This window comes from Humulus lupulus, chromosome 2 (genome assembly GCF_963169125.1).
Source record: "Humulus lupulus chromosome 2, drHumLupu1.1, whole genome shotgun sequence".
NCBI classification, from domain to species: Eukaryota; Viridiplantae; Streptophyta; class Magnoliopsida; order Rosales; family Cannabaceae; genus Humulus; species Humulus lupulus.
Genome location: NC_084794.1, coordinates 148463627 through 148477680, shown reverse-complemented (window position 1 = coordinate 148477680; position 14054 = coordinate 148463627). Strand labels below are relative to the sequence as shown.

Sequence of the window (14054 nt, the reverse complement as noted above, 5' to 3'; positions counted from 1 at the left end):
TGATTTGGAAATGGTTCTCCATTATCTTGTTGTTGCTGGTGAGCATGATCAAACACGTTATGCCTGGTGTTCACCATTTTCGCAGATGATCAAGGTTGATTCAAGCATTCTCCAGCTCTCAATGAAAGCACCAAAATGTTTACTAGAGTATTTTGGAAACTATAAATATATTAAAAGATAAAATCTAGAAAGAAAGGCTAAGAAATAAATAAGATCACAGTTTTTACGTGGTTGGGGCGTTAATGAGCCTTAGTCCACGAGTCACTAGTATTCGACTTTAGGGAGTTTTGACAATGGAGGTTTTCTGCAAGTTCAGCAGCGTTTTGCTTACTAGAGAAAATCTTGGAACCCCTCTACAGTGCACGATTGATCCTATTTATGGCAGTCATGTCACTTGGGCCGGACTAATCTCGGCTCAATAAGGATATAATTACAATTGCTCGCTAATGGAGCCATAATACAAGAAATGTAACATAATTAATGGTTGTTAATCTGGGCCCATTGGGCTAGCTTAGGTGTGGTAAAGCCTTACAACTGTCCTTTGTACGCTAGCACATACTAATCCATGTGGGCTACCAAGGAGATTCTTGGGACAGGATCTGTCAGAGTAGTGGAAGTACCGTTTCCTAAGAACAGTGTACGTTCTGTGTGTACTCCATTCTGCAGGTTAGTTAGGGAGACCAACTGTCGGATTTCTCAAGGACACGTCAACTGTAGGAAGGACTGGTCTTGTTCTTTCTGACTAGGTGATCCGGGTTCATTTACCTAAGTCCTGGTTCATTTACCAGAACCCGGGTTCATTTACCAAAACAAACATCTTGATGGCGGTGTCTTCTCCTGGATCCCCCTTGATGGGATCTGTCTCCTAGAATGGATCGTCCGCCATCATAAGTTACATCCCGGGGGATATAGATTGAATACGACCAGGAAGGTGATTCGGGCCTGAACCTCAGTTCAAGCCCTTTTACTATCCTTGTGCTACTTGCCCGTCATTGACCTTGGTATGAGCTGGGTTTTCAGGGTTTCCTTATTCATTGTTCACTAGGCCTAGATGGGGCCCGGACCTCTTCTGAGGGCCCATAGGCTCGTTTGGCCGTGCCTCGTGTCATAAGGTGGAAAATATGGATAACAATAGCTCTTTCAAAAATACATTTAAAATTCAAAAATTCAGGAAAAATTTGATCGCGGGCCGCAACCAGTGTTTCTTGGCGGTCGCGGCCACTGGAACGTGTATTTTCTAGAAAATCGGGCTCTAGCCACGGCCTGGGACATTGTTAGTCGCAGCCTGTGATGTGGTTGTCCGCGACCATAGCATTTTTTCTATTTTTTTGTTTCTCTTCAGCTGTAGCTACTGACAGTATTTTAACCATAACTTCCTCGATATATCTTGGAATTGGACTATTCAAAAACTATGGAAAGCTAAGAAAAAGATCTAAATCATGTATTTCTTGAAAAAATTTCAAAAGAGTATTCGAAAATTATCAAAATCAAGTGTGAAGTTTCAGACTTGTAATTCCGAGCTTAACCATTGCTTGTAAAACATCCCAAATTCATTCTTTTTCATCCAAATGTCTTTAAAATCCTAAAAACCCCAAATAAAATTATTAAAAATATATAAACGAACAATCAAGTACATAATTATAGAAGAATAATGAATTAAAAATAGAAAAATTCGATACTTATCATTATTACATAATCATAAAAAAAATTAATAGTCATGTTTATCTAAACATGAGTTCAGTTGCGATTTTATCATGAGTAACTCCCATTTCACTCTCATCTCTTACTAAGTTAATAATTGGTTCATCGTTATTTACAAAATCATCATTTGCTTTACCATAAGATGGGAACTCTATGTCATTAATGGTCTCCCACCTGATAAAATTATGTAAAGTCATTGAAGCGGTAATAGTAGGTACTTGTTTATCAAAATTATAATATGGCATTCGATGCAAAATTTTCCATCGTGTTTTCCATACACCAAAACAACGTTCAATAACATTGTGCAATGATGAATAAGCGTGGTTAAATACATCTTTAGAGTCACTAGGTTGACTACCTTGTTGAAATTGAGGAAGATGGTATCTTTGCCTTTATATGAAGCTAAATAACCTTTCATATTTAGATACCTTGCATCAACTAAGTAATACTTACTTGCAATAAAAAAAATCATTTTTACAAAATGTCAAATCACATTCACAAAAATAATATAAATAATTACAACATACCATTGGGTGGTTTAGGAAAATTAAGATGTGTATTTCTTAATGCTTCAAGAAATATACAAGTATCATGTGATGTTCCTTCCCATCCCGCCCATACAAATGTGGATAATATATCAAATCTACATACAACTTGTTACACCCAGATTTCGAGCCTTAAGAATTGTGATCTCGAAAGCTGGATTCGTTAGGAATGGGCTCGTAATGTCTGGAACACGTGTCCGCAACCTAGGCACCGGACCTACAAGCAGCGGGCAGCCTCGAAGATGGTAGCCTTGAAACCATTACAAGCTCGAAAGACAGACATCGAAACACGTCTGTTCTCGGATGGCCTCGGATCAGGGGCTTCGAGCCTGACATAAGTATGAGCTCGAAGTCGCATGATCTCCGGGAAATGTCATAGCTCGAAAGTCAGTAAGAGACCTGGGTGGGAACAGCACTGACAATGTAGATTGATAACTCTGAATATCCTAGTGAGTCATTTTGGAGAGACGCGGTCTACATTGATTGTTGTAAATCCCCTATAATAAAGGGATATTTATTATTCAGTTATACGCCCCCTAATCTTCAGGGGACGTTTCCTTGTATATAGGATTACAGGCTTTTAATTCCATTAAATTTATTTACATATACAGAATAACTTCCCGAAATATGTGGGATAGTATTCTGAAATCTCCTCTATAAATAGAGAAGTCATGTACCATTGAAAGGGAACGAATTTTTGTGATCTTGAGAGAAAACTCTGGAGAATTCATTCTTGAAGAATTTCCATAGATCATCTTAAGTTTTAATAACAAAGACTCGTGGACTAGGCAGAGTTAACTGCTGAACCACGTAAAAAATCCCATTTGTGTTATCATATTTTTCTTGGCCATAACCAATTATTGTTTTCGTGCTCTTATTTCACTGTTGACGAAAAACAACGTCAACACAACCATAACATTTTGTGTAAGACAACCCTTTCTTCCAATGTATGATATTTGTTTATCTACTATAAGTGAAACTCGAACATGTGTTCCGTCTATTGCTTAAATACAATCCAATTAATAACAATTCGATAAAAAAATTATAAAATAAAAAACTACATAGGGAGCTAAAATATATATATATATACATATGAAGATGAGGTATTCATACCTTAAAGTATGGCCAATCTAAGATTGTTTCGTATATAATATGAGACTTCATCAATATTTTTAGGTGGTCTAATTTCATCCAAAGCAAGCATACTCATTTTTTCCAGTATATTTTAAAATTGTCTACTAATAGTTTTACCTGAATGCTGAAAATGCTCTTGAATCATTCTATTTCCTGCACCATGTCCTAAAATCATCATAAGCATACCAACTAACTCTTCTAGTCTCACACATTTACTAGATTTTAGCCCATAACTTCTCAATCTATCACACAGTTTACATAAAACATGTTTTTCCATTCGAAACATCTCATGACATCGTCGACCATTTCCATCAAGTATTTCCAGCCAGTGTGAGGTGAATTTCTACATGGTTCCTTAACCAAAAAATTATTATGATAATATATCAATGTTCTTGCAACAACAATGACAAGTTCAACAATTTCCATTTCTTCTACTATAGCTTTTTGTATATATTATTCATTCATGTCTTCTGAATTTGTGTCACTATCCATTCTGTATTTGAAAAAAATGTACATAATTTTTATTTATAAGATAAATGAGTGTGATATAATACACTTTAAAAAAGATAAACATGTAAACATATAATATAAAGTTGTATTATTTTGGATGATATAAAATAAAAAAGATATTTAAAAATTAAAAAAAAAACATATTGTGTCTTTCATAATTATTAAATTCAAGAAACAAAACAAACCACGTCGTTCAAGAAATAAACAAACTATATTGTTCAAGAAATAAACAAACCACAATGTTCAACAAGAAAAAAAAATCAAATAAAATATAACTTAGAAATCAAACTCTTGTTCTTTCAACTATTCAGTTTGATAGTTAGGCTCCTTCAAAGCTACAAAAAATTTCCTATTTGCTTTCTTTGTGAACAAAGAAGTACCAACTTTGAAAAGAGGGCTCATCAGTTCACAACCTGGAAGTGTAACTAACTTATCGATTACTTCTTGAACACTACATCCTGGTGGATCGGTACATATGTATGAACTCCTATTTTTGATCGCCTCACAAATCTCATCAAGTTGTTTGGACAACTTTGATGTTGTAGAATTATTCTTTTTTCCCCTTCTTAAATTGCTTCCTATTTGGACCAATAATTTAGTCTCTTTTCTCATTGGCTCACCCACTCCCTCATGATCTCTTTCCTCCAAATTATCATCAATCTCTATATCATTATGATCCTCAGTGTATAAAGGAGGTAGTGAACCAGGGGTTGGTGCCCAAGCTCTAGCTCCTGTAGCAATTACATCTCTGAACAACTCATCCAGCTTGAAAGAATGTTCTAAACCTCTCACTCGAAATTTAGCAGCATCCGGATATTTCTGTTGATTATTTACTAATTAGAAAACAAAATAATAAGATTAGTAATTATAAAAAAAACATAATTATAAGAGTTTTGTACAGAAACCTACTTGTAACTTTGCCTCTCACCATGCATCTGGAGCATCAACTGTTTGCCTCTATATGTCCCAACCAAGTCCAGTCTCTCCTCTAAGTTATGAATCTCATAGTTGCCACTCTTTTTTAACATTATCCCAATGATTTTTCATTTGCTTTCGATCATAATTTCTTTTTGTTGCAAGATTAAATTTTTCAATAAAATTTTTCCAACCTAATTTGCTTAAATGTGATCTATTTCTATTACCTGCTCTCACTTGTTCATCTAAATCAATCATTTTCTCATGTGTTGGTGGATCCCAAATTGCTTTTGATTTTCCTTGTCTTACCTCACTCTCACTCGCCATTCTATTTAAAAAAAAAGTTTCATATAAGAAATCCAAACTAACATAAAATAATAATATACACACATACATAATATTTTGTTTTCTCAAAATGGGAGCAATAATTATTAATAATGTGAAATTTCACTAAAAAAAATTGATTACAATAAATTGACATCTAAAACATACTAAATGAGAAGTATAATAATAGACAATAAAACCAAAAGACAAATGCTGATTTTAATGACATATACAGAAATCGATTCCCATACAATTGATTAATTTATATATATATATATGTGAGTGTGTGAAATGTCTCTCCTCCATGAAAGAGGAGGAAAATAATAAAGATTAAAAGAAACACTACTTATCAAGGAGTCATCAAGACAACAAATTAATCATAAGGAATGGAAGAGAAATTAGATCACTCATGGATCATGTTAAGGACCACATTATAAAAAAGCAAGCAAATGAGATACTTTCAATATGTGAATCAAATTTAATTATATCAGTATACTGTATAATTCAAACAATTTCATCCATAAGCATGCGTGTTTTCTCTTTTTCAAATTGAGTAATAAATAAAAGTCAATGGTCTAGGGAAGATTTTTTTTAATAGATAAAAAATAATAATAACAACATAAATGATATATTCGACCAACAAAAAAAAGACAACATAAATTATATATGCATATGCCACAAAGAATAATAAGACAATAATAATTTAAAGCACTAAAATCCAATATAAAAAAGTGTTGAAACCTCTTGTTCAAGGAAATGTTTTTTACATAACTAAAATTCTACAATTTACATATATCCATTTAGGCTAGAATACATACACACTCTATAACAAGAAATAAATATATGACTATAATATAACAAGATTTCAACAAAAATGAACAACCAAAATTTCAAATAGAATAATATAATACAAAAAAAATCTAAATATGGTTAGGGAATTAATTTCTATTTATAAAATAAACAAAAAAAAATTAAACAAATAATAAAAGCTACGATTTGTATAAAATTTAAACTTAAAAACGATTTGTTGCTAAAAAAAAATTAAAAATGATTTGCATAAAAACACAATTTTAGTTTAATAATAAATTTGAATACGATTAGCAGAAAAAATAAATAAAAAATTACTAACCTTGAATTTTTGTCGATGAAAAAATGTCTGAGCTTGTTTTGAAAATGGCTGCTACAAAAATGAAAAGTAGAGAAAATTATATTATATTCTTGATGAAGAAACTAGATAATATAGGTCAAAGAAATTACTAACCTTCAATTTTTTCTTGAGGAAGAAATGACTACTGATTTCTTTTTTTTTAATAAAAATGGCTACTAGGTTTTCATTGTGAAATGAATGAAATATGTGTGTAATATATCATAAATATATAATTAAGGATAAGGATGTAATTTAAAAATTTTCTTTCATAAAAAATGGATAAAATAGGAATTATGAAAGTTTCATTAAAACAATAAAACAACTTACTGTGTTTTTTATAGAAGTCTTTCTTAGAAAAGCAAGTGAGTCATTACTTCTCTAGAAAGCTCTTCAAATTAAAGAAGCTCTTTTCATGTATCACCCAAACGCACTTGAAAGTTACTTTGAGATCCCAAAAGCTCTTTTAAAGCCATGCCAAACATGGCCTATGTAATGTAAGCATACAAAGTCGAACAAATGTATTTATTAAGGATGGGAAATTTGAGTTCCTATGATTAATGTGGGGAGATTAAAAAAAAATCATTTTTGTTAGGTTGGAAAACTTGATGTTTTATGCATCATAAGATACCTTATTTTTTTGGGTATTCCAACTTTAAAAATTATGACAAAAGTATGACATTTTGGAATGATTAGACAAGATTTCCCTCTCTCGTTCACTCTCTCCCTCTCGTTCAACTTCTCTCTCAAACTCACCCAATCTCTCTGTAAAGCCCTGGCTACCCCAGAACAGTTACGGTGAACGGTGGACCGGAAATTTGACTCGTTGCCTGAGTCCTTTGGTCAAAAACGTGCTCTAAGTGTAATTAACGGGTTAAGGTATAAAACCATTAGAAAGGAAATGGAGATTTTATTACAAACTGCTCTGCAGAGCTAAACAAAACATTTACAAGTGGTTCTCAGTACAAAAAGGTCACTATAGTTGTAAAGTCACAATCCCGCCGACCTAAGCGGCAAAAATAGGGTAAACCCCCTAGTTCCTCTGAGAACTCCTTGGCCGTGGTGGTCAAGCAGCCGCATATGTACACAACACCACATCAGCTCTCCACTCAAGGCTAGGTGAGCTTTTCTTTCCCTTTACCTGCACCACATAGCACCCATGAGCCAAAGCCCAGCAAGAAAACATAACACTTTTCATAAACATTATCAAATGATTATCATTATAATCACACTGAGCAATAAGCTTTAAACAAATGAGTGAACATCACATGAGGTCCTGACAAACCACACTGGGTGACTGACAGGCAAGTCACTAATTCAAATGGAAGAGTGGCTGTTAGGTAAGCCACTAGCCTTCAACAGGTTCTGGGAAACCATACTGAGTGACTGATAAGCACGTCACTGTTTCAAATGGGAGAGTGGCTGCTAAGTAAGCCACTAGCCTCCAAGCGCTTATTTCAATCATCGACCCTCGGGGTCGGTCTGGCATTAATGATCTTTGAGTCATTCAATGCTAATAGACGATTAGATCAAATCTTATTGGCTTGTGTAATACATGCTAAGGCTGTCCTGACTAATAAGTCACAGCTTCACAGTTGATACTAGCACCTGTGCCAAACCTGACTAATGAGTCAGTACCATGCACAAGTGAGCAACATATACTAAGTGTTCCATATTCAGTCCATGTCCATAATCTCACAATCAACATGCCTCATGAATATCCATGCATGTCACACTTGGGGTGCAGTTTTCTTACCTTTGATTCGAGCTAGAATGAACAAAAGAACGACCCTTGAGAACGGTTTAGCTTTTAGTCCTTTAGCGGTTACCTAATCACAACACATATGGGATACCATCAATAATCAAGATAATCAAGGGCTCTCAAACCATTATCTAGCCTCCAAGAGATCAATCCAAACTAATCCAAATAGCAAGGACACTCCCGAGGCCTAAAACTAGGTTCCCGGGGCCAAAACGAGCAAACGGGGTGAAAACAGGGCAAGGGCTGCGGCCCTAGCACCTTGGGCCGCGGCCCCCAGGGTTCCTAGAGGCTAGGGCCGCGGCGCCCTTCATCAAGGGCCGCGGCGCCCAGCGAGCACAAGCTCCCCACCTGCTTCTTCAAAGAAGGGCTGCGGCGCCTCAAGAACAGGGCCGCGACGCTCCACCCTGGGCCATTCCCAACCGCGTTTCTAACACTTCAAAGCCTCCAAAATCATCCCTAAACATTCCCCAATCATCAAAGCAAAGTTCCCAAGCTTCCCCATACATCAAAACCCTCAAAACCCAAGGTTCGAACGAACCGAAAACTCAACAATTCACAAAATCAATTCAAAGCTTAGAAACTCGGAAAAACTCAAAACTTAAACTTCGATTACCTTCAATTGGGTTGTTTTCCGTCGAATCCTTCAGTTAAGAAGCTTCTAATATTCCCTAGGATCGCTATGCCTCGATCCTCACTCGATTCCGACTCCTAGAACTCAAGATTTCGTCAAAAAGGCTTAAACGGTAAAACGGACTTTGAAAAGGGAGAACGGAAGGTTTTCTTATCGTATGGTCTATCTGATAAGCTACTTCAAACTTAAGTAACCTCAAATAAAACCTAATGCTTGGGGTCCCGAAAACACCCCCGGGGACATTATAGTCAAAACCTCCAAAATTTCACCCTGATCTCAAATATTCCCAATTTATCATCAGATGAACATTTCTATTACCCCAAAATTGACCCCATTATGGTAAAACCGCTAATCCACTAAAAATAACCGTCTCATGTTGCTTAGCTCGAATATATCTCCATAATAATGGAATCTCATTCGCAAATCAAGTTATGCACCCAAATACGCAAATTACCCTCAACGGGCCAAATTACCATCACACCCCTGTAATGAGAAATATGGATTCACATGCATGCATTTCACATCATATCATAATATAATCAACATATACATGCATTTAATCAATTAACAACATAATTAAGCAAGTATGGCCCTCCCGGCCAACTATTCATGCCGTTAAACACATCGGTGAATTCGGGGCATTACACTCTCTCTCTCTTTCTATAACCACGACACACCACCACCATCTCCCCATGGCGGCAGAGCACACCACCTCTCCACACCACCACTGCCATTAACACCTCCACCACCATTGAAGCCCCACCTTCTACCACCATTAATGCTCTTTCATCATTTTTCTAATTTTAATGATAATAAATTCCATCCAAAACTTAAATCAAAGGAAAGATTCACCAAAGACACTAATTTATTGATTTTGAACACTCATGCACAAGTTTTTTTTGTTTTGTTTTTGTTTGCTTATTTTTTCAAATCTAAAACTTAAAACTTTGCAGAAAAATGATGTCTAACGATGACTAACTGTAATGTCCCAAAGTTCCTAATATGGTTTAGTGTCTCGATTAGAGTGTCAGGAGGGTAGTATTGGAATATTAAATGATATTATATGATTTAATTGAATATCTATGTGATTATGTGAATAGCATGAGTTATATTATGATATGATTGATTATGCATGTTTAAGTGTATTAAATGTACGGAAATGCTAGCTTTTATTTAAAGGGGCATATTAGTAATTTTGGCTCGTTGAGGGTATAAGTGTGATTATGGTTGGGAATAGTGCCCTTAAAGCAATTGTAGTTGACAATGGTTTTAATGAAATGAATAAATGAATTGAATTATTGTGTATGTGTAGATTATGTACTATATTATTGTTAATAATATTAAGTAACTACCAATAAATTCCCAAGTTCATCTATGTGGTATCAATCTCATATTGGTATGAGAGGGGACTTAAATAGTTAGCAATAAAGTAAAGTTGTGGAATCTTTAGATTAATTACTGTTAGTACGATCAACTAGTATTATGAATACATGTAACCTAGATCCGGGTTACTAGTGTAGTTGAACACTTTAGTGGAGGTGCTTTGCATACTCAGAATATGTAGAACTGGACCAGATGTGATTTGATAATACTTGTTTAAATACCGTTTCGTAGTATTATAAAATACATCAACTGATGATCATATACAAATTGATCTTAATCCTGAAGTTACTATGAACTCCTATATATGTCATTCGATCATTTGATTCATGTGTTACAGTTTGTCAAAGTGACCAGACTAAGAACTATTATTTTGGGGACTCAATGATGTATATGGTTGGGGACATAACTTAATAGATATGAAATCTATACCTTTTTATAGATTGAATGATGGTTCCATATTGGGTTGGCTTTTGGAACTGAAAAGGTTATAGACGTCAAATTCATAATCAGATTATGAATTAACTTTCACTAGTAAAGTCAATGGTACACTAGGAATCAAGATATAATTAAAAGGGTAAAATGGTAATTTTATACCCACTTAATCATGAATCATCAATAAACGATTAATTTGTATGTAATGATTATATCAATGGACACTTTATGGTTACAATAAAGTACTTAGTAAATTTATGTCTTTAATTCTCAAGAGTACAATCTCATATTTATAGTGGAGTAATCATGAGATAAATAAATATGCTTATTAAATCAAAGAGTTTTGGTTAATAATCTATTAGTTATTGGAGCTTGGAATTATTGGTCCATAGGTTCCCAGGGAGGCTATATCAACACTATTCAAGATAAGAGTTGATACAAGAGTCAAATTGTGAATGAGCTATTTGAGAGAACATTTATTCTTCAGGATAAATAAACAATTATGTGATAGTTGAAGTTGTACAATTTATTATTGCATTAATGCAATTTTCGAAATTGTATAGAAATAAAATAAATTGATTTTAATCAATTATTTTATTTAAGTGAGAAAGGATAAATATGGATAGTCAAAATTGGTTTTGATAATTATATTTATTTAATTAATAATAAGATGATAATGAAAATTCAAATTTTGAATTTTGAATTTTGAATTTTGAAATTTAAGTTGTTATCTTTTCCTTAAAAAGATGATCCCTTATTTGAATTTTTAATTATTAGTTAATTAAAATAAATATGTATGAAAAATCAAATCCCCTCATTTTAGAGAAGTGTTACACGCATAGGGTTTCATTGACTGCCCTATGTGTGTACCACTACTGATAGTGATCAGTTATTGGTTTTTTCTTTTATTTAATTAATTAATAAAATATTTTAAAAAAGTTTTTAAAATGGAATGTGTTGACCCTCGATTTGGCCAACGACACAGAGTCAAATATACGACAAAAGATAAAACGACAATTAAGAATTTAACCTAATGGTAAGGAAGAAAACACCAAGGATTTATAGTGGTTCGGTCCCAAAGAAGGGTAATGACCTACGTCCACTTAGTGTTATTATTAATATTGAATCTCAAAGTCGTGATCAAAGAACTAGGGTTCTTGAGTTTCACAAACCTTGAGGGAATTACAATAAAACAATGAATAGTCACACTATAGCTCTCTTTCTCTCAATACTTAGGAAAAAGATTCAGCGATCAAAAGTCCTTTTCTTGAGCTATTTCATGCATATTTATAGGCTCAAGGAGGGTTACATGGGCCAATGGGTCTTAACTTTCCTTAATAACCGCGTATCAAGGTAATAAAGAGGAAATATTCAATGTAATTATTATAGGATTACAATCTTAGAAGTAAATAAATCAAATTATACGACCATCCTGGTCGTATCTAACAGTTACGCTTGATGAAATGATGTGCCTCTGGTCGATAGTCGAACAACACTTCCGCTACGTGTAGATCACGAGTGAAAAATCCTGGCCACATCATCAGCAGCCATTTTTTGGGTAAACATTTGCTCCCAAGTTTATTTATAGCGACTAGCAATAAGTAAACATAGGAAACTGACCCTTCGCTTACTCCACCAAACATGTCAGAGCCGCCCATGCCCTCTCAGAAAAAGCAATCAATCATGTCTAATCAAGCCTTTTTGGTTTCTCAAAAACATGTCTGACGGCTATTACACTTCCCCATACTCAGAAAAAAGTAATTCATGATTACCTCTTTTATTGTGTCGCAGTCACTATATACAATATCTCAAGTCCATATTCTTACTTTTTACTCTTCATTTGCTATTTTCTTGTCAAGAACTCCCAAGAACCTCGACTTTTCAGAGCCCAAAATTTTTAAGGAGCTTCTATCGCTGTTCTAAGGATCCTCCATTCGGACGCTCAAAGCTTGTGTTTCAAACCCCTCTTTTCATCCAAGTAAGTTTTACGACCCCCTTTGACGTTTGAGATGCCATGAAAAATTGTTTTTTATGTTTTCAAATCTGTGTTCTTGACTGAGACTGTTTTGGGGTAATGGGCATGCTGAATGGTGCTTGATAGGGAAGTGAAATAGTGTTGTATAGGAGTTAGGAGCCAGTTTGATAGTCGAGACCGTAGATTTAGGGCATAAAATCGAAGTAAAAATTCGATTTTTAAGCTAGTTGAAAAACTGGGTTTTTCCCACCCTCTCGGAGTTGAAAAAGTTTTCTATGAAAAACTTTTTACTTCCGCTTTTCAATCTGTTTTTCAAACTGCTCGTATAAAACTTATTTTTTTGCTAGAATGTTGCTGGCTGTATAAAAGCTTAACTTTTATACGCGAGCAAAGTTATTCTAACTCTCAACACAGATTTTTGGGCTTTACGTTCTCATCTCCCCTTTTCTCTGTTCGCAGCTTTTCATGCAAGATCCATGGGGAGGTGAGAGACCCATCGACAACGACTTGCTAGCTCAATTGCTCGAGGACGAGGAGCAACCGTCGCTGTTGATACCAGAAATTCCTTTTTCTCAAGCTACCCAAAACATTTCATCGCCCCCGCACCAAAATATGGGTCGTGTTAAATCTAAAGCCCAGAAAAAGAAACCTTCTAACCCTTCAAATCAGCCTGGTCCTCAGGCTGAAGATCCCTCGACCAGTGGTCGAGAAAGAAATATCCCCGACCCCAGCATTCAAACTCGCGCTCAACCTTGACACACTATTCAACCAGATGTTGAATGGTACGCCGCTCCTCATAGCCGAGTAACGATTAGGGTGATTGCCAATTACATTAAAACATACGAACTTTCTGGGGTGACCCTAGTCCAACCCTCCAGAGACCAAAGGGCGAATCTGCCTAGAGGCGTGTACAATGCCTGGTCGAGGTACCACATCGAGGCAGGAGCGATCCTGCCTCTTCATCCTTTTTTCCAGGGAGTGGCCAATTACTTTGGAGTCGCTCCTTTTCAAATAACCCCCAACGGATATAGAATGCTTTATGCACTCTATATCCTTTATAGCCATAAGAAATGGCTTGTCCCCACGCCCCATGAGGTCAACTACCTGTTCGACCTAAAATCCAACCCCAACCAGGAAAACACGGGGTTCTTCCACTTCTGTCACCAGGAAACGGGCCGCACTTTCCTGACCGACACTACTTTTATCTCGAACGTGGGGAAGTACCATATGGAGTACTTTCTGACTACTGATATGGTCGCGAACAACTTGGCCTTCACACAAGGAGGTAAAGTCTTTGCACCTCTGGTCATTTTTTTTTCTTGAATTTTTACTGCATTTCCCTTAGATTTTTAGCGCCTTTCAGGCCCATGGTTGCGACCAGACCCTACTCCAGACATGGAGGTCCGATCAGCCCTCTTGGCCAGCTTGACTGACATGGAAAAGAGCATCAAGCATCTGGTTACAGAGGCCAACCTTAGGCTGGTCGGGCTTTTGGCTCCACACCAGGATGTGAGGGAGTCAACAGCGGGAAGTGCCACTTGCGAGGAGATTCCCGAGCAGCACCCAGACGTGTCACAACCTCAAAGGAGGAGGACAAC

General features: G+C 35.6%; 1 protein-coding gene across 1 annotated transcript; it reads right to left on the bottom strand.

Moving 5' to 3' along the window:
• Nucleotides 1-4193: 4193 nt before the first annotated feature.
• Nucleotides 4194-5132, bottom strand: LOC133814835 (uncharacterized). The gene is made up of 2 exons (XM_062247744.1): nt 5033-5132; nt 4194-4723 (listed from the first exon to the last, which is right to left on the bottom strand). Exons 1-2 carry the CDS (start codon nt 5130-5132, stop codon nt 4194-4196), a joined length of 630 nt encoding a protein of 209 aa, XP_062103728.1.
• Nucleotides 5133-14054: the final 8922 nt, after the last annotated feature.